At 52.7% G+C, this 20538-nt stretch overlaps 1 protein-coding gene and 1 long non-coding RNA gene across 3 annotated transcripts in view; one reads left to right on the plus strand and one right to left on the minus strand.

Annotated features, from left to right (window-relative positions):
- LOC114015502 (uncharacterized) overlaps positions 1-9731 on the minus strand; it is a 90781-nt gene extending 81050 nt beyond the window's left edge. The window contains exon 1 of the long non-coding RNA XR_003559474.2: positions 9078-9731. This is a non-coding gene — a long non-coding RNA (uncharacterized LOC114015502). The remainder of the gene's footprint in view (positions 1-9077) is intronic.
- A 2251-nt stretch (positions 9732-11982) lies between these two features.
- LOC102054505 (homeobox protein OTX2) lies at positions 11983-19983 on the plus strand. Of its 2 annotated transcripts, XM_055717360.1 has the most exons (5): positions 11983-12115; positions 12309-12397; positions 15916-16133; positions 16563-16714; positions 18088-19983. In XM_055717360.1, the coding sequence occupies exons 3-5, from the start codon at positions 16037-16039 to the stop codon at positions 18706-18708; spliced, it is 870 nt and encodes a 289-aa protein (XP_055573335.1). In that variant the 5' UTR covers positions 11983-12115; positions 12309-12397; positions 15916-16036; the 3' UTR covers positions 18709-19983. The 2 variants fall into 2 exon arrangements, with proteins under 2 accessions (XP_055573335.1, XP_055573334.1); XM_055717359.1 differs by lacking the exons at positions 11983-12115; positions 12309-12397 and adding an exon at positions 12415-14328.
- The last annotated feature ends 555 nt before the right edge of the window (positions 19984-20538 follow it).

Consider the following 20538-nt stretch of genomic DNA (forward strand, 5'->3'; position numbering starts at 1 on the left):
ATGGTGCTTCATCAAGGACTATAGAAGTGTCATTTGAAATTCCTTCTCTGGAAGACGCTGTGAGTGTTATTTCCTTGGATTTTTAAGGCAGGCAATAAGAAGCCTGAAATGCTATATTAATTTCATAACTAATGATAATTAAAGTATTTAATAATATACAAAGCAATAACTAGAGTTTCATTCAGCATGAAGTTCTCTGATCAGCTCACCCATAGATACCCGATTATTGGTCAGCCTTTTTTTTCCCACAATACACGACATCCTTGTCCACATTTTTCTAAGGTCCCCAACTGCATCTCTCAAAACCATTCTGCCATTTCCATTCCATGGTGATTTTCTCATCAAGATTTTGAGTCATGCACAGGTTTGACAAAATGGCCATACTTGAAGCAAAAATGTACAAACTTCCAAGGCTTAGTGCCACAATGTGAAAAGCATCTCTGTGGGAGCATAAGGAGACCTGTTTCTCTCCGAAATATTTTTCCTCAAAATAAAGGCCCACTTGGGATGCAAAATTAGTTTGTCTGCCTGAGAAACAGCTTGCACATCTATTTACTTTAGTAAATGGTCTTGGATCTGTGATCTTAGTGCATGTGCAAAATCTGGAGTGTTAAAAGTCCTGTGTTTCATTGATAATAATTTATATATCTCACACTGAAAAGCTTTTCTGAATAACAAGTGCAGGGTAAAATACAGCCAGTGGTGTTTATATTAGTTCTTTTTTTTTTCTTTTTCTAATAGGCTTTATATAATAACTCCTGTAACAATTAATCCAAGCACAGAGGCTGAAACTATCTACAGTGCAAGAGGATAGCACGAAAATAAAGTATTTTATTAAAAAATGCACTCTGGTTTAAAAATCCTTAGTTATGTGAAGGGAATTGGCCTTCTTCCTTTTTATAGTGTTTCTTCAATAAAGAACTGCAGTAAGTTAAGGAGAGTTGGGTAATTACACTATTATACTATAATTTGCATTGCTTGATAATGCTTATGTCAAAAAATGTTGGGAAGTTGCATTTCAATAAAACATTTAAATCGCTGACAGCCTGCAGCTTCCTGTACTGTGTAGACTAAAGACATACAGCAACTTGTTCTGAATTTCCCATCAGATATCAAACGCGTAGATTTATGGACTGTATAGACTAAATCACAACAAATGCCTTAAATACAGAATTGTAGAAACCTACTCGCAGCTCCATGCTTGGGTAGGGTTCCTATAGCAGTAGTCCAAAATCCTCCAGGTAGTCCAAAAGCAAAGTATGATACAAGAAAAATACAGTGGGGATAAAAGCGCAAAAAAAAAAACCAACCCAAAACACAATGGGGCTGAAGTTACCGCTTTCTTATCTTTCACTAAAGAGTATGAACTGATGAAATGAAATGAAAATCCTGTCCTATTTCTCAAAGACAACACGAGGAAAAGACACATGGCACAGCAAGTCTTAGCTGGACATCCATGCCCCAGCCTACTCCGTCTTCCTGCACATACACACACACACACGTGCACCAGCCCCAAGGACTCTCCCCACACACAGGACTTGTGTATGCTGTGCCGAGCACCATCACAGCTCCATCCTCCTCCTCTCAGCCACAGGCAGGGCTGAAGAGCCAGTTTCTGCTCTTCCAGGCTATTGCCTTTGCACCAACCCTGATCCCAGCAATGGCCAGATAACCAGAGCAGAAAGACAAGCCAGAGCATTGGCCGTGGCCCTCCTCCTCAAAAGACAACCTGCAGCCAGCCCCACTCTCACTCATCCTTACCATAGCAAGCTTCAAATAAACTACCCGCATTTTTTATCTGTTATCTTATCTGCACCTCATCCTGATGACTCTAGGTTTACACAGAGGAAGAGAAGAACTTCAGGGCTTGGAGGATATTCTCATCCGTAGACTCAGCACAAAATACTTCCCAGGCAGACACCAACAATGCTTCACGTGGCCAAACTAAGACACCTCAGAAAGATTCTGCTCTCACTAATTGAGTTGTCAGCACCTCCTGAACTCAGACCTCTCTTGGTGTTCAATGCTGCCACGTCAATCAAGACACCACATCAATTGAGGCAGCCACATCACCAGTCCGCCTAAACGAGGCACCAAGAAATGGTCACAGTGAGTACGGAAAAATACATGGGCAGGGCTGTGTTATTTACAGGTGCCTGCATTTCAGCTGTGGATGCAAAAAGCAAAAGGAAGGTGTCACCTTGCACCAGCAAGGAGCTGAAGAACTAACCATCACAGGCTAGAGCAGCTCAGACTGTAAACGTGGTTTGTTTTGTTGCATAAATATAGGTGTCTAGTGTCACCTGAGATGCCCCTGGGTGTCCCAGCTGGCCTCCAGCTACTGAGCCAGGAGGGCACAGATCTCCTGCAAGTCCTCTGCCAGACCCACCAGTGCTACATGGCCAACTCAGGGACTCGAGGGCATCTTGGATCCTCCTGACAACTGTGTTCAGGCAACTGATTTGAACCCTGTGCCACAGCAGTGTGCGGGGGCAGGACACAGCTAAGAAATTACAAAAATCCACCCAGAAGACATTTATTTTCCCGAGAAACTTCTCACCAAAAGATCTCATTGCAGCATTGATCCGTGAATGCACATGAAAGGAGGCTTTTTCTTCTCAACAACCTGTTGATAACACATTTACCTGCACCATTCGTACAAAAACAAACACAGAAGGCAGGCGCACTTCCATGGAAAATACTGCTACATCTGTTTCAAGTTCCTGCTTCCTAGGCACAGGCATAAACCGGTGTGTCATTAACATCCCCCTTACAGGGACAGATTTTAGAGAAATCAACAGACAGCCCCTAGCACAGCTGTCTCTGGACAGGAAAATGAAAGCTCCACAAACTCCCTTCCTCCCGTCAAAATTCCCTTTGCAAGCAGCCATCTGAGTAGGCGCGGGCGAGCGGGAGCTGCGGGAAGAGCAGTGCTCCGGAGAGCGAAGATGAGAAGAAGGAGGTGGGCGTCCCAGGGGACTGCATCCTCCTGTACCATTAAGCCTGCGGGCAGATCAGCCAGGGCTCTGGGAGCAGGCAGGGGAGGGAGATAAAAGGCTCCTGGAAGAAATCAGGTGCAGAGGGTGGGCAGATGCTGCTAAAGAGCAAAGAGACCCGGCCAGGCTCATTTGTCTGGAAGGGAACCAGCAGGAACTTTCTTTTTATCTCCGATTGCGGATGTTAGGGTAGTTCCTAAAGGCCACAGCCAGTTTGGACCCCACCGCTCTGCCTCTCCCTGCCTGTACAGGGAAGGAAATTACAGCCTTATTTTTTTCCACAGGTAGAAAATCCCCCACCATGACAGCCTCAGACCCATTAACTCCTCTCTGCCTGCAGGACCCACTTGGGCTCTACCTCCCCCAGCAGCAACCCGGCTGGGTGGTGTTGGGTCTGTTTGTCCAACAACCAGTTGAAGGTGGCCAGGTGTTTCTGGCCTGACCCAGGGCTCTGCCAGAGCCAGCCCTGCTTGCCCGCACCAGCCACAGCTGCCTCTGCCTGAGGATTAGCTGTGCTCCACCTGCTCTGCCCGGGATTTCATGGGGCATCCCCTGGCACATCCCTGTCTGTCTGTCTGTCTGTCTGCCCAGGGATTAGCCTGACCCTACCTGGGCTGCCCCCAGCTCTGCTTGCCAGGGTGGACCCAGCCTGAGCAGCTCTCCTCTGTGTGGGCTGGTAGGCCACAGCTGTCCGTCCATCTGTCTGCCCAGGAGAGATGGATGGGCACTGCTCTGCCCATCCAACCTCCACGTCTGTCTGTCTGTCTGAGAGCTACAGATGGGCACAGCTCTCCCCATCCTACCATCACATCTGTTTGTCTGAGAGGGGAGGCTGGACACTCTCATGTCTGTCGGTCTGTCTGGGAGAGCAACCACACGCTGCCATGTCTGAGGGGATGCTGGGCACAACCCTGTCCATCTGTCTGTCTGTGAGGGGATGCTGGGCACAACCCTGTCTGTTTGTCTGTCTGTCTGTCTGTCTGTCTGTGAAGGGATGCTGGGCACAGCCCTGTCTCTGTCTGTCTGTCTGTCTGTCTGTCTGTCTGTCTGTCTGTCTGTCGTCTGTCTGTCTGTCTGTCTGTCTGTGAAGGGATGCTGGGCACAGCCCTGTCTGTCTGTCTGTCTGTCTGTCTGTCTGTCTGTCTGTCTGTCTGTCTGTCTGTGAAGGGATGCTGGGCACAGCCCTGTCTGTCTGTCTGTCTGTCTGTCTGTCTGTCTGTCTGTCTGTCTGTCTGTCTGTCTGTGAAGGGATGCTGGGCACAGCCCTGTCTGTCTGTCTGTCTGTCTGTCTGTGAAGGGATGCTGGGCACAGCCCTGTCTGTCTGTCTGTCTGTCTATGAGGGGATGCTGGGCCCAGCCCTGTCTGTCTGTCTGTCTGTCTGTCTGTCTGTCTGTCTGTCTGTCTGTCTGTCTGTCTGTCTGTCTGTCTGTCTGTCTGTGAGGGGAAGCCGGGCACTGCCAGCTCTGCCTGTCCCTGAGGGGACGCTGGGCACAGCCCTGGCCGCCTGTCCGTCCCTGAGAGAGGCCGAGCACCGCCCGCCCCCCCGGGGAGCCGCCGTGCCCGGTGCGGGGCCGCCCGGCCCCCCTGCCCTCCCCGGGGGGCGGCGGCGGCGGCAGCTGCGGCGGCGGCGGGGGAGGGCCGGGGCGGGGAGGGGCGGCCGCCCGGCGGGACCGAGCCTGGGGCGGGCAGCCCGCGCCGCTGGGCACCGGCACCGGGGCCGCCGGCCCCCCCCCCCTTCCTTCTCCTCCTCCCGGCGGAGATGAAAGGCTGCCGGAGGAGGGGGGCCCGGCCGGGATTAGGCCCGGGGGCCGCCGGAGCTGTCGGCCCCGGGGAGGGGGCGCGGGAGCCCGCCCCGCCGGGCAGCGAGCGGCCACATTGTCTCCGGTGCCAGCCCGGGCGGGACCGCGGGCAGCGCGCGCGGAACATCCCGAAAGGCCATTTGCACCCACGGGAGGCGGCTGACAGGGACCCCCCGCTCCGCTCCGCTCCGCTCCGCTCCGCCCCGGCCGGGCGGGGGTGCGGGACTCCGGCTGGGAACCCCCCCCAAACCACAGCCGACCCTGACACCACCCCCTCAAAAAACCACCACAGCCGACCCTGAGCCCCCCAAGTCACCGGCTCGGCTTTTGCAGGCTGGGGGGTGCCCCCCGCCCGGTGCACCCCCCGCCCGGCGCATCGCCCGCCCGAAGGGTGCCCGCGGGGCCGGCGCTGGCTGGGGGAGCAGTTTGCGCGGTTATCGTATATATATATTAATTAGATTTTCTTTTCTTTTCTTTTTTTTTAGGGAGAAATTGCGCTGCTCTAGTTTAATTATTTTATTTCTAATTATCAAAGCAACTTCGCTTCCAGGAAGGGGGTTTGAGTAGGACTTTTAACTCGGGGAAGGGCGCGCACCGCTCGGCACTGCTCCGCGACCCCCCTCCGGCCCGCTCCGCAGGCGCGGAAACACCGCCCGGCCCCGAGCGCACGGGGTTTTACCGAGCCGTCCCTCCTAGGGGAAAAAAAATAAAAATAAAAATACAGAGCAAACCCTCAGCCACCAACGCTCGGCATAAATACACGTTATCAGCAAATTGAGCAAATGAAAGTTTAATTTTTTTTTTTCCCCCCAAGCCCAAAGAAATGCCTTAAGCGAAGGCGTCGCTCAGGCGAACGCTGGCGCTTGGCAGCGCTGGAAATGAGCGGGGGGGAAAGGACTTTTCCCTTGGCTGTGGGGCACGGATTCGTTTGCAAACTGCAGCTTAACCGCTACCACCACTCCGCATTGTCATGCTCTTAAATATCCTGAATTAGGCAGCTCTTAAAAGTCCCTTTAAACCAGGCGGCGGGGGCGAGCCCTATTTGCACAACTTCTTGGGGTTGTGCTGCCATTACAAAAAAATATTAAATAATAATAATAATAAGGGGGGGCGGGGGGCAAAGCGGCGGGGACGGTGCTGCTGGGTTTATCGGTGGAGCGGGGGAGACGGCGGCGATGCCCGGGTGCTGCTGCTGCTGCTGGAGGAGGGGATGAGCTGTGCCCGGGCAGGGCGGAGGGGGACGCGGGGTGCAGCCCCATCACCTCTCAGGTACGAGCACTTCCATTGACATTGATGTAACTACATTAGAGTTAATGGCAGCAGCCTGGTCCTCATTATTAATTGTCTTTGTGTTTGGATAAAGTATGTAATCTTCTCCTCAACCACACCATTAAAATAGGTTGCCTTTTCAATTAAGAACTGTCTTGAGCACAGCAGTCAATTTTCCTAATGAAGATGCATTATATTTTCACTTTTTTTTTTTTTTTAATAATGGAAAAATCCCACGTTTTCATTAGGCGTGATTACGGAGAAAGTACAAGAGGGGGTTTGTCTAAACTAAATGTGGCCCGTGTAGTGTATTAAATACCAGGCTTTTAAATAAATTGAAATTTCATACAGATAAGACGTGAGGTTGGGGTACAAATACAGGCAGATTCGCTTCCTTCAGATTAAAAAAATGCAGTATCCATTCTTTAAAACGCACTTATCAGATAGAAAATAATGATTAAAACAACTACAGTCCACTCTTAGCTGCAATTACTCGGGTAAACTTTTCACTCAGCCTAGTTTGCTTACATTAAACCTGAGGATGATGCTTTAAAATAGACTTGCACTTTCTGCTAATGTGCAGCTTTGGGGAACAAATAGCACAGTTTAATCATGCAGAAACACACAGGAGCCAGAATAGTCTCACAATTAATTTACCAAAATAAACCCGAAGCTGCCTGCATTGTTTAATATTTAGCTTCCACTCCCCTCCTTCCCCTGGAGAAAAACAGCCCTAGTTCTTTAGAAAGGAGGAAGGTTGGGGGAGCTTTGGAGTTGGGATTTTTCCTCCTTTCTTTTTACATTGGAAAAGAAATACTTCATCGTGTGAAAGCAAAGAATTAAATTTTACATAATATAAAACACTTGGGGAAAAAAAAAAAAAGGGAAAAAAACTCCAAAGACTGTAGGGGGCGGGGAAAAAAAAAAAAAAGTGCTATATTTGTGAGCCTGAGAAGCTGCAAAGGGACGGTGTCTGCATTTCACCGCAGCGTTGTACTTGTGGGATCTTTGTTACCGGACACACAGACACTCGCGGGCACACAAGCCAGACCCTTCCTGCATGGAAAACACCATCACCCATATGCAATTTAAGAAAGGAAAAATTAGCTGTAGTCTTCGGAGCTAGTTCTAAAGTTCCCAATATGAAAAATAACTGCCCGCAAGGGAGAATGAAGTTAAGCATAAGAGTAATTTCTTATTCACATAGTAACAACAGTTGGTTTCTGATCTTTTGCAAGCTTTCTGCGTTGTGGCTTTGTTTGGTTGGAGGTGTGTGTGCTTTGGGGGTTTGGGGGGTATTTTTGTAATGAACATTTGTTTCTCCACCAGCCAGCGGCTAAAGAAGATCTGCAAAGAATGGCAAAGAAGATTTTCGATTAAAACCTTAGCCCATCTCCACGGATTACTTTATATCGATTCCTATATATATGGCTGCAATTGATGGGCTCTAATTAAAAATCCAAAGGGAGGAAAAAAAAATAAAAGTTCTTTCTGGGTCTCGATAAAAGGAGCTTTTCATATACGGGAAATAAAGGTTGTAAAAGGTTACAAACGAAAGACTAGTTTAAAGCTTCTCTGCGGTTTTCTTTTCTTCTTTCTTACAAAACCCCTTTTCTGGCTCTTTCTCTCCCTCCCCCCCCCCCCTCCCCCCGACCCCTTCATTTCTCCCAAGTTTGCCAACACGCAAGATATGGGACTGTAACCGTTATTTTAATATCTGGGTTGGGAGCTATAATCTGATTGCTGCAGAAAGCTGCTCATCAAGGTAACTTCATGGCCTGGAGAGAAAAATTATGTAAACTGGCAGTATTAGCGCCTTTCATCAACACACACACACACACACACACACACACTCACTCACAGACACACACCCCTTCCCCAGCCTCCCGCACCGGCCCCCGGGGACGCCCCGCACCGGCCCCCACGCGTGAGCCCCCCCACGCACCGCCTCCCCCAAAGACTTTTTTTTTTTTTTTAATTCAATGCTGTTGAATTATTTCTCTGTTTAAGTTGGTTTGGGATATTATTTTTTTTTTGGAGGGGGTAAGACACACACACACATAGAGCCCCCCACCCCACCCCCGCCGGTGCACATAAGACTTTCGCTCAGGTGCAAGCCCTGACCTCACTTTCTCTGCGCTCGGGATAGCATTTTTAGGACTTGTTTGGCTCCCAGATGAGCTGGGCAAATTGCAGATCGCCCCTAAGTGCCTCCAACATCCTCTCCTCTCCCCCTGCCCCGGGCCCCCTCCATCCCAATTATGAAACTTGGTTTCATTTAGGCGAAGATGCTGCCTTATTTTTTTTTTTTCCTTCCCCAAAGGAGGTGACGGGTCTGCCATTCCCCTCCCAGACGCTTGGAAAAGGAGGGGGATTTTTTTTTTTTTTATCATTCCGGCGTTTTAAAACGAATCCGACCCTTTCTCCAAATGATACAGCTTTGCCAGTATCTCTGGCGTTACACCCCCAAAAGGGAGATATTGGGGTGAGGGGGACTGTCGAACTCAAAAAAAAAAAAAAAAAAAAGGCAAACCCTAAAAAAAAAACAACCCGCAATTGAATTGCAGATAAACTTCAATGAAAGTCTGGAATATTTTAACTAGACACAAATCCGATGAGGGAAAAGCTTAAAAGTGCGTAGCATGCATCGCTTTCCGGAGCCGATCAGAGATACAAAGATGACAAATTATAAATCGGTTCTTTGGGAGGGGTGGGGGGCTGGGGTTGCTTCCTTCCTTAACTTTCACCCGACCTGAATAATTTTTTTTTTTTATTTTATCCCCCCCCCCACCCGGTCATAATAACCAAGGGCAGCAGCTGAGCGCGATCAGCCTGGTGAGCGATACACACGGCAATAAAACCACTCGCGAAACGGTCGCGTTAGTAAGAAGAGTCGGAAATTAAATCAGAGGAAGAAGTAAAGAGGGAGAAAGAGAAGAGAGAAGAAACAGCTACACAGAGAGAGAAAATGGCTCTGTAACGCGATTGGCATCGGAAAGTTGGAGAACTTACTGAGAAGCAGAAGTTACAGTTTCTTTTCATCCCAGAAGCAGATTTTGTTTCTCTGAGCACAAAGTTCTTAGAGGGCAGAAAATCACACATCTCCACTCACTCCCCGTTAGCCCCAGCTAGTCTGGCTCTCTGGGACTGTACCTGCTCTGAAACGCTTTCCAAGTGGACCAGAAGAGATTGGAAAGTTAAAAAAAAATTAAAACAATAATAAAAAAAACCCCAAGTTCCTACAGCTGCAACAATTCTTATTAATTTTTTTTTTTGGCGACTTTTCCCCGAGCTGCAGAAGGCTGAAGGCAGAGGCAGCTGCAAAGTGTGTGCAGGATTGCTCCAGGAAAGAAGGTTCCCCCTTTTTCCCCCTCTCAGATCCAATCTTTGCAAGAGCCATTCCGACACATTGCTAAGCTAAAGGGAAATTCTCTTTGATAAAGCGGTGTTCCCAGCTTCTGGGTTTTAAAACCTAAATCTATATTCAAATCTGGCTGAAGGTGTGTTCTGGGATTTATGAAAGCCTCTTAAAGGGGTAAATTTACCAAACCGTGACAAAATCATCACAATCTTACTTTAGACATCTGAAGTGGATGAGAATTTTAAAGAGACCCTTGTTTATTTAAGTAACACTGTCCATCTCCGCCACTTGTTTTATTGGCCGCGTGAATTATTCCCAACTTCTCAGGCCGGGGGGGGGCAGAGGGAAAGCCTGGGATGTCCCTGCTGCCTCTGGCAGGCTGCAGGCAGGGCAGAGCGCTGCCTGCCCACTGCCCCACGGCCAGGCAGCGCGGGCAGCTGCAGGCAGGGCTGTCAGCCCGGCTGGACTGCGAGGGCTGCGCTTCCAAACCTGCTCTCCCAGCTACTTTCTTCAGGCACTGAATTTTATTTCTCTGCTTTGCTAAGCCCTCCTCTGACACAGCCCGGCTTCCTCCAGCCCCCGAACACCCATTTCTTTCTTTCTTTTTTTTTTTTTTCCCCTTTTATTTTTAATCGATTTCGAAAATACCCTCCTGGTCAGGATACACGGGGACGAATTATCTCTCTCATTCTTCCAAGGTGGATTAAGGTTATTAAATAATATGTGGGGGCGGGAGACTATGGCAAAGGCGGGGGGTGGGGGTAGGGGGGGGAAGGGTTCAATCGGGATATTTATTACTGGTGCTCTGCTAAAGGAGAGGCTGAGGGGTGGCGTGGCCGTGCCGACACGCGGGGAGGTGAAAGGGAAGGATTTGCGCTGGTGTCTGCGCAAAGGTTGCGGGAAGACGGGGGGGGGGACGTGTTGCAAAGGGATGGGGGGCTGCAGCCGCCCCTCGCTAAGCCCCCAAACCCCCTCAACTAAACCAAACAAAACAACAAAAAGTCCCCCAAATGAGTCTCACGGTTCGGGGGAGGACGGGGGACGGACGACAACAAAACAAAAAAAGCACCACAACTCCAAGGACTACAAGGCCTGGGGGTCCTGGGGGGGTCCCGACCGGGGGTACCCGGGTACCAACTTTCCGCGAAGTCGCCTGGCGAAAAAAAGAAAAAAAAAAGCGGCCAAAGTGGGAGCGGCTCCGGCGGGCAGGGCTGCGGCTGCTTTTGTGCAAGGGGTTATTTCGTTTGTTTGTTTGTTTGTTTAATTTCCCCTCCTCTCCCCTCCCTCCTTCTCTTCTGCCCCCTCCTTCCTCCTTCTCTCTGGAAGGAAAGAGAAAAAGAAAAAAAAAAAAACCCAACCCAAAACAACAAACCCCACAACCCACAACACCCAAGCACCCAGCCCAGCCCCGAGCATCCCAAACCTGCTCCTGCAAACCGCCAGCCCCGGCTGCACCGACCGCGCTCGGGATTGCGCTAAAGTCCAAGGACAACCACGTTGGATTGCACGCAGCCAGGCTCAGAGAGAGCCACAAAGAGGCGAATTAATTGCTATAACTTCATTAACATAGGTCACCCCATTAAAATGATCGAGCCGCTGCATTTTTTTCCCCTATTGTCAGAAGTGAGGAAAGTGTGTGAGTGCTCCCTCCCTCCCACCTCAGCCGTCTCCGTCCTCCTGCCTTTCGGCAACGCTTTATTTTCGGGTTTCTTTGACCCGGGAGAAGTTGAACGGGGACGGGCGGTGCGGGAGGCGCGTCCCGGTGCCCATGCCCGCTGCGCCCGGCTGGGCTCTGCTCGGCGTCGGGGACCCCCCCGGCCCTCCCCACCCATTCGCTACACCGAGCTGGTTTCTATTAAAACACGTCCATGCCCGTATCTGCAAATCCAACGCGGCGCCGCTAAGTCCCATTCTACACCACCAACCACATATATATCTTAAAAAGAATAATAAAAAAAACGCATAACCCCCCCAGGTGACCCAATTCCCCTCGCCCCGGGGACACTTGAGCCCCGGGAGGTGGGACGGAGGGTGCGGGCCGCTCCGCGGGTGCAGTGGGGGGACCCGGAGCTGGGGGCACCCCGGCACCCCGCTCCCCGCTGTCCCGGGGGGGATGTCGCTTTGCTCCCGCGGGTTTCCTCTCTCCCAGTTTCGTGCTGCTCAGCCAAGGGTTCTTGGCAGGCTCCGCGTCCCCCCCTGCCCAAATATTTACTTATATATTTTAATATATTTTGCTGTTGTTATTATTATCCAGCACACACAGCTTTTTGCACACCCCCCCTCCCCCCGGGCAATACACTAACGCCATCGCCGCTGTCCATCACATTAATTTGTACAATGACTTCATCCGCTCCGCTCCATAATGTATATTTTTAAAACCGAGCAGGTTCTTTTAATGTATATTCTCGTGTCATTTCGGTGGCTGTTATTCTCGCTTGATTGTCCCCCCGGTACAGCAGCGGCCTGTTTTTTCCTCCCCCTGTTGTGTGTTTTTATTATTTCCCCCCTGGCTTAGATGTGTCAATCACTCTCTCCCTGCCATTGGTTGGAGAGTTTGCGTCAAAAAGTTGCCAGAGAGGCGCTTTCTCAGCAAAGCTCCCCGAGAGAGGTAGAGACCTCAGCTCCAACGCACCCTGCCACTATTATTAAAAATAAAATCACTTGACCAGCTCCGGCACCGGCCAGCTCTGTATGTACCGAGCCCAGACCCCGAGCATCCCCGCATCCCTCTCCTGCACCGTCCCCTCCCCTTTCTCCCCCATTTATTCTTCTTTTTCAAACATTTTTTTTTCTACACCCCCCCCCCCCGCCCCCTTTCCGATGTCGTGGGCATGTGCATGCGGCGAGCTCTCTAACCTCCCGCTTTGTGCTTTCTCTCCCAGCTCAGCCCGACCCCCGAATTTGGCGAGGATCCGGGCGGCAGGTCTCGCCCCTCGCCCCCAGCCCCGTCCAGCTCCGGCGAGGCTCGCAGGTAAGTCAGACCCGCTCGCTTCATCTTTCCTGGGGCATTGCTCGGCGGGCAGAAACACAGGGGAAGGGGGGTGGAAATTAATTCTTTTGTAAAATGTTTTTGGTTTAAACAGAGTATGTGTGCAGCGAGCGGGGGGGCACGGTGCTGGCGGCGGGGAGCGGGCGGCTCCCCGGAGGAGATGCGGGGCTGCCCGGGGAGGCCGGGCCAGGCCGGGCGGAGGAGGGAGGCGGCCCCGGGCCTGGGGCAGCGGCGGCCGCTCGGCCCTCGGCGGGGACCGGGAGCTGGTGGATGAAAAGGCGAAGGGCCAAACCCGAGAAGCGGGGCCGCGGTGCCCGCTGCCTCCCCTGCCCGCCGTGCCCCGCCGCCGCGGCCGGGCCGTCTCCCGTGGGCGGGCGCGGAGTCCGCTCGCTCCTCCGCAGGCAGGCGCGGTCCTTCACCGCGGTTTCGTTGGGTACATGATTTTTTTTTTTTTTCCGGCCTGATCCTTAGGCCTTCAGTTATTCCCTGGCCCTGAGGTGGACTTTTAAAATAAGAAATAACCGGGAAGAAATTTCTTCCTTCTCTCGGCTCCTGCCTGCCACTCCCCCCCTCCCCTCTCCATGCAGGGACTCAGCAAAGTAATTTTGCAAAGGGAACCAGGCTGGAAAGCGCAGGGAGAGAAAGCTTCCAGGCGTCTGGGGCCGGAGCTTCATGGCTCGGTGAGGGTGAAATGGATCGCGAGAATGGCATCCAGGTCGGAGAGGGACTGGGGCTGTTTCCCACCTCCCTTATCTTATTGTTATTATTTTTTTAAAGCTGTGGGAAAGCTCTTCCCACAGACGCCGCCCGTGTATAACGCGCATTGCTCCGCACCCCGGCCTCCCTGCTCTAAATTGCACCGCGCTGACAAAGAGAAAGTCGGGAAAGTCCTTGTGCACTGGCACAAGTTTCTTTAGACCTAAAAATCTCCTTCGCTGCAGAGATTTATTCAGCTTTCGGCTGCTCCGAGAAGTTGAGCTTTATTATTTATTTCTTTTGAAAAAATGCAACTCCAGGTTAACAAAAAAAAAAAAAATGGAGAAAGGGGAAAAAAAGCAGTTAAACCATGGGACCGGCTGGCGGTGAGGAGGCAGCGATGGGTCAGGCTGCTTCGCGGCCGAGGTCGCTGCCCGCCGGCCCGGCCCCGCTGCTCCCGGCCGCCCCTGTCGTTTGCCCGCGCCAGGGGCCGGCGGCCTTGCAGCTGCGCGCAGGTTTGGAGGGCGAAGCGCGGGGGGCTGCGCAGCGACAGAGCCAGTGGTGGGTCCATCCCCGGTGCGAAAATTCCCGTGTTGGGGAATATCAACCCACACCCTCCCTCCGGGAGGGAGAATACAATAAAAAAATAACCTAAGAAATGCGGTGGAGCCCGGTGCGGGCAGGGAACCGAGCTCTCGTTTGCAAAAGAAAACAAAACAAATTCCCTTTTCTATCTCGGCACCTTCCCCCCCTGCCTCCTCGGGAGCCTTTCCGCGCTGCTCCGCGGCCCGGCGAAGCCCCCCCAGCCGCCCGCGTCCCCCCGCAGCGCGGCCAAGGGCAGACCGCAGCCTGCGCGCACGGCCGCGGATCGCTGCCTTGCATTAATCAGCCGGGGCCATCAGCGGAGCTGGGGCCGGTGGCCCGTAATTAGGGAGCGTGTGCCGCCCGGATTATCTCGTTAGTTTATCAAGAAAACATTTATTATAATTAATTCTCGGACGGGGTAATTATTATTGAGCGAGGGCAGAGCAACTGGTAGCCGGGATCTTTGCGGAGCGGGGGGGAGGAGGGGAAAAGGTGACAGATTGCGGAGCGGAGCCGTTGCTCCGCGGGCTGCGGGGCGGCCCCGGGCTGCGCGGCCGCGGCCAAGCGGCTCCGCGGGCGGCCGCGCCGGGCTGGTGCCTCGGCGTGATGCCGCCGAGTTTAACGGAACGGAGGTTTGGCGTTGTTTTTTGTTGGTTTTGGGCTTTTTTGTTGTTTTTGGTTGTTTATGATCGGGTGTTTTTTTGGTGTGGTTGGTTTTGTTTTTTTTTTTTTTTGGGGGGGAAGGGGAAATGTTGGGCTTGTGTTTTATTTTGTCTATTTGTTTGCTCGTTTTTAAGCGGGCAGCAAAACCAGTTTTACTCTCCCGCTTATTTTGCGCTGGAACAAATTGGCGGCCGAGGCTGCTCCGACGGCGGCGCGTAGCGGGACTCCCCCCTCGCTGAAGCCTCCCCCCGCGGGGGGAATGTTAAAAGCGGGGCCCGACCTTGCGCTCCCTGCGCTAGATGCGCACCCGCTCCGCCGCCCAGGACGTTTGAGGGCGGCCAAGCGCTTCCCCGAGGGGAAAAGAGGAAACTCCGCTCCGCGGAGAAGAGAAACGGACGGGGGGTGCGCCTGGGCCGGGGGTCCCGCTGGAGCCCCCAGGCAGCGCGCAGCCCTCCCGGAGCGGCGGCTCTGCTCCCGTGTGCGCTTGTTAACCGAAACACGGAGTTTTGGGGTGTTTGGGGAAAAAAAAGTTGTGCTGGAGTTCGTTTTTCCGATGGGTACCAGGAATGGAGGGAAGGGAGAGATTTTGGCCAAAAAAATTGCCCCCCCAAAAAAATATTTTCACGGGAAAACAGTTTTAACCCTTTCAAGAGCCCCCGGTTGTCCCCTTGTCGGCCATTTTTTGGCGGAGTGTGTGTTTGGGTCCCCCTCACCCCCCGCTGCGGAGAGCACGGCCCCGGGGCGGTGAGCGGGGCCCGGGGGAGCCGGAGCCGGAGCCCGGCCCGGGGGAGCCGCCGGGGCCGTCCCGGGGCCGCGCACCACCGGGGTGTTTGTTTAGCTTCAGCTCCGTCATCAAGAGTTTCTTGAAAGCCTAATAAATCTGTTACTTGCCTCCAAATCTAATTACCCGGAGTACTAATTAGGTGCAAATGGCCGGTGGAAATTACTGCAGACGTGGACTGATGGCGGTAGAGCAGAAAAGTTTGTCTCTTCTCGAGCGGGCATTTGAGCTCTGAAATGCAGCAACGTCGGGGGGAAGGGGAGAGGGGAGGGGGGGGTAAAGGTTTGAATGTTGCCCAAACCTGGGATAATTAAAGTCCTTGCAAGAGACTAGGGGAGAGATAGGTTTCTTGAATTGTTTCTTTGTTTCTCACCCTTGGGCTTTGTTATCTGCATTATTTATTTAGCCGAGGGGTTCTTTGTGTCTGCCAATGGCCCCAATCAAGTTTTGCTTGAGACAATTAGCCGGTGCCCGGCCGGGAATCCTATGCAAATGCCCCGGGCTGCCGTACAATGCGGGCAGTTGAAGGCATGGGGGGGTTTTGTTCGGGTAGTAATTACTGGCTGGGATGTGCTCCCCTCCCTCCCCTCCTCGCCCTTTTTTGGGAGAGATGCGTTTATCTAGTCAGTCTCTCCCAGCTCCCAAATCCGGCCGGGGTCCGGCTTTACGAGCTGGAGGATTGACGGGGGAAGGCGGCGGGGATAAAAGCTGGGGGGAGGGGGGGGGCAGCGAGCTGGCCTGACCCCCCCTTCCCCGTCCTCTCTCGCCTCCGCAGGCACCTGGCGGCCCCCCCCGCCCGACGGCACCCCCCGGCAGCTCCCGGGGCAGGCAGGGCGCTCGGCCGGCTCCCCCTCGCCCGGATTTCGGCCAACTCTCCTCCCCGCCACAACTTTAGCATGATGTCTTATCTTAAGCAACCACCTTATGCAGTCAATGGCCTGAGTCTCACAACCTCGGGCATGGATTTATTGCATCCGTCCGTCGGTTATCCCGGTAAGCCACGTTTTTCTTCCCTCTCCCCCGCCCCGCCTTTTTTTTGCCCCACGGAGGAGAAGCCGCCGGGCTTGTGGAGGCACAACGTACCCAGGGACCGTGATGGCTGGGGCGGGTGGGGGGTGGGGGGCGCGGGGCCCCTTCTTTCTCCCTTCATGCTCACTCTCAACTTTTTATCCGGGGAAGGGTCTGCAAAGAGGGGACTCGCTCCTGCTGGAGAGGGGGGCAGATGCTCCAGACCCATCCGGGCGAGATGGGGAAGAGGCATCGGAGGTGGAACTGCGGCACGGTGGTGGCTGAGGATGGGGATACGGGTCGCCCAGGAGAAGAGGGAGGAACGGGGGTGCCCCTCTGGGTAGGGGGCTGGAGGGGACACAGGGGGCTGAGGGGCCGCTGACTGACAGCCAGGGCCTCTGGCTCCTTTCGCAGCCACCCCGCGAAAGCAGCGGCGGGAGCGCACGACCTTCACCCGGGCGCAGCTGGACGTGCTGGAGGCCCTTTTCGCCAAGACCCGCTACCCCGACATCTTCATGCGGGAGGAGGTGGCGCTGAAAATCAACCTGCCCGAGTCCAGAGTGCAGGTACGAAGCGGGGTGGCCCCGCAGAGCCCTGCCTGCCCCCCACCTCCAGCCCAGCATGGGGAGTTTGGGCTGGCAGGGAGGTGAGGGGGCTGTCATAGGGGATGGGGTCAGCCCTGGAGCAGTATCTAGATCCTGTGAGACGAAGGAGGCTCATAGATGGGTGAGGGTGTAAGGGGGCGATGGAGTGGCAGCTGGCCCTCCCCATGATTGGAGTGTGCCCCTTGCTCCTTCCTCCCTGTGCATTGGAGGGGGGATTCATGCAGCTCCCAGCTCCTTAGCCCCCCACACCACTCCCCAGTCCTCTCGGTCCCTCTAAGCCGTAAAGGACTCCCCAGCATCCCCAATCTCTGCACGGCACCTTGCCCCGGGTGCCAAATTCCAGTTCGTCCTGCAGGCGTTTGGGGCCCCTGTGGAAGCCGTAAAGGATCGCTCCTTCCCCAGAGATCACGGCATCCCTGGAGCAGGGCCAGACCGGGATCCCCTTTCACACCAGTATAGACTGGGGGCTTCCTCTCCTTTTGAAGGGACTTCGATGAGAGAGTGGATGCCGTGGCGGGGGGAAACCCTCTCCCTGGGGCTGGGCTGTGTCTCCTCTGCAAGCAGCTTGCAGGGGCCCAATCCCGACAGCATTTTGGAGGTGCTGCTGGCAGAGCAGGAGGATTCAGGACACCCCTGCAGCCTGGGCAGGGCAGTTCCAAAGCCATCCCTCCCGCTTGCCTCCCTGTGAGGCTTCCTGAGACTGCATGGTGCCCCAGCAGATCGTAGCCACCTGGGACTGGGACCCCCCCATGCCAAACCCTCGCCTTCTCCCCACGAAACCTCCCCAGCACCCCTCTCCCCTAGAGCCAGCCCCCTTGGTCCCTGCTAAGAGAGGGTGAGATGGGTTGGGTGGTCAACCCTGGCTGGAGTAGGGTGGGGTGGGAGAGCAGAGAGCCTATTTAGAGGGTAAATGGGACACCTTAACCCCACCTCCTCAACCCTTGCCTGTTTCCCTGATTGTTCCCTCCCTTTCTGATGCTCTATTGTTTCTAATTAAGGGCTTGACTTCAATAGGACCTAAACAGTGATTCCTGGGGGTCCCCAGCTGGCAAACAGCAAATAGGTAGCGCTTCCCCCCGCCTTTTGCCCAAAAGTGACTTTATTAAGCAGTTTGATTTGCCCATTTCCACTTGTTATTGCTGCTAATGATCTCAAGGAGGGGGAGTCTGGGAGCTTTTCTTTGTAGCAGCCTGCAACCCTCCGCACGTGGGGAGCCCTTTTAGTGCCCCCTCCCTGATGATGTCTCCCCACCACCATCTCTTTCCCTCCTTGGGTTTGCCCGTGCATCCCTAACATCAGCCTTTTTCTCTCCCTCGCTGTCTTTCGGTCTGAAGGTATGGTTTAAAAACCGCCGAGCCAAGTGCCGGCAGCAGCAGCAGCAGCAGCAGAATGGGGGCCAGAACAAGGTACGGCCAGCTAAAAAGAAGAATTCGCCGGCCCGGGAAGTGAGTTCGGAGAGCGGGACCAGCGGGCAGTTCACTCCCCCATCCAGCACCTCGGTCCCCACCATTTCCAGCAGCAGTGCGCCTGTGTCCATCTGGAGCCCAGCATCCATCTCCCCGCTCTCAGACCCCCTGTCCACCTCTTCCTCCTGCATGCAGAGATCCTATCCTATGACCTACACCCAAGCATCGGGCTACAGCCAAGGATATGCTGGCTCAACCTCCTATTTCGGAGGGATGGACTGTGGATCTTACTTGACCCCTATGCACCACCAGCTTCCTGGACCAGGGGCCACCCTGAGTCCCATGGGTGCCAACGCGGTCACCAGCCACCTCAATCAGTCTCCAGCCTCCCTCTCCACCCAGGGCTATGGAGCCTCCAGTTTGGGCTTTAACTCCACCACCGATTGCTTGGATTATAAAGACCAAACTGCCTCCTGGAAGTTAAACTTCAATGCTGACTGCTTGGATTATAAGGACCAGACGTCGTCATGGAAGTTCCAGGTTTTGTGAAGAACCTTTGTGATAACGAGAGAAATTGCGATGAGAACGAACAAGCTGGGCTGAACGCTCCAGTTTTAGTCAGGTCTTGGTTAAATTAAAGAGAAAAATAACTCAACAGACAAACAAATGAACAAAAAAACCAACAGCAACAAGAGGGGGACAGTGTTGGTATGATCCTGTTCAGATTCATCTCCTGCTCAGACACTCTGGAAAAGGAATAATAAAGAGGAAAAACGGAGAAGGAAGGCCTTAAACGGACAGATCATCTAGTGAGCAGAAAACAGACAGACCCATCTGTGTTCTTTCTAGTTTTAGGCAATTGTTGGGTTTCTTTGTTTGGAAGAGGTAGGAGATCGTCCTACCTATGGGCCAGTTTAAAAAAAAAAAAAAAGTAAAAAAAAAAGTCTAGATTTTTATTTCTTTTTTTGTGTGTGCGTGGAAAGATCCTTCACCCAGAGGTTTCCAATGTGTTAGCCAACCCTCGGTTAAAATATTCGGAATGGACAACATCTCTCTTTTTCTCCCTCCTTTTCTCCCTCCCTCTTTCTTTCTCTCTCGCTCTCGAGCTCATCCAACTGTTTCATGCCCAACTTGCTCAAGTTGGCACCCGGAGAACTTGGTTCAGGGCTGTGTGGGTTGTGTGACTGATTGTCCTAGCTGCACTACTTTATTTAAAGATTAAAAAAAAAAAAAGATAATGTTCATAAGGAGTCAATATGTAGTTTTTAAGAGACAATCAGTGTGTGTCTTATATAAATGGTACATCTGTGGTTTTTAATCTGTGCTAGACTTCAAAACTGTGATCTCCTGTATTGTATGCAACTATGAACTCTGCACCAGCGGGAGTTCTGCTGTGATTTAAATAGGTTATAATTATAAGTGAAATTCAGAGCAACTGAGTTACCTATTATCATCTTTTTAAAAATAATTAAAAAATATATATTAAAAAAAATGCAAAAACACGATCTCCTTTCACCTGAGGTGAACTGCACTGAAACTTTTTACAACAAACTGTCTCTGAATGAAAGTGGAAAGACCGAAAAAACCCCACCCGAGGACATTAAACTCCTCTGGAGCTCACTTACTGCTGGCCACGCTGGCAGTAACCGTCAAATCCAACAGGACTTCGGGCAGTTGCTCTGACCTGGATGAATTTAAACCGAGAAATTCATTGTCGTTTATGCTTGCAGATGTTAACTGAAAAAAAAAAAAGATATATATGCATAAACCTTTTTTCCTGGATTTGGCAGATATGTATAATTATATTAAAATGGTTCTAGCACACTTGATGGTTGTCTTCCATTTTAATCGCATCCGGCGAGTGATGGAGAGGGGCGATGCCGTCTGCCGCAGGGATTTCTCGGTTGCAGCCAGGCACGGGGGACCAGGAGGGTCTGGCTGCTTCTGCAGGGCAGAAACAAAGGGAGTTTTGCTGGTGACTCCCCAAGGTGAAGGAAGCAAAATGAAGGGGGGATTATTTTATTGTTAATAATTTTTTAGGCAAAAAACATTTATTGCAAACAGACCTTGGATAACGTGACATTCCCCCGTCCCAGCCAGCTTTCCCAAATCTCACTGTGGGGAGGGCAGGGATGTGTTCGCTCTGGCGTCCCAGGAGGTGTGAGTCCCCAGTTGCCTTGGGGAGAGCCCTAAACCTTCCTGGCTGATCCAGGGAGGAGAAGGGGGCACCTGGGAGTTATCAGACAGGATCACCTGAGCAGAGGTGCTGGGGAAGGAGGGGGACAAGTGTTTAAGCTCCAGTTTCACAAGTTGAAGCCACAGCACCCTGTGATGCAGGATCAGACCCTTCTCAAGCATCCCTGCTCTTGGTGGCTCTTT

The sequence above is a fragment of the Falco cherrug genome, chromosome 7, assembly GCF_023634085.1.
Source record: "Falco cherrug isolate bFalChe1 chromosome 7, bFalChe1.pri, whole genome shotgun sequence".
Lineage (NCBI taxonomy): Eukaryota > Metazoa > Chordata > Aves > Falconiformes > Falconidae > Falco > Falco cherrug.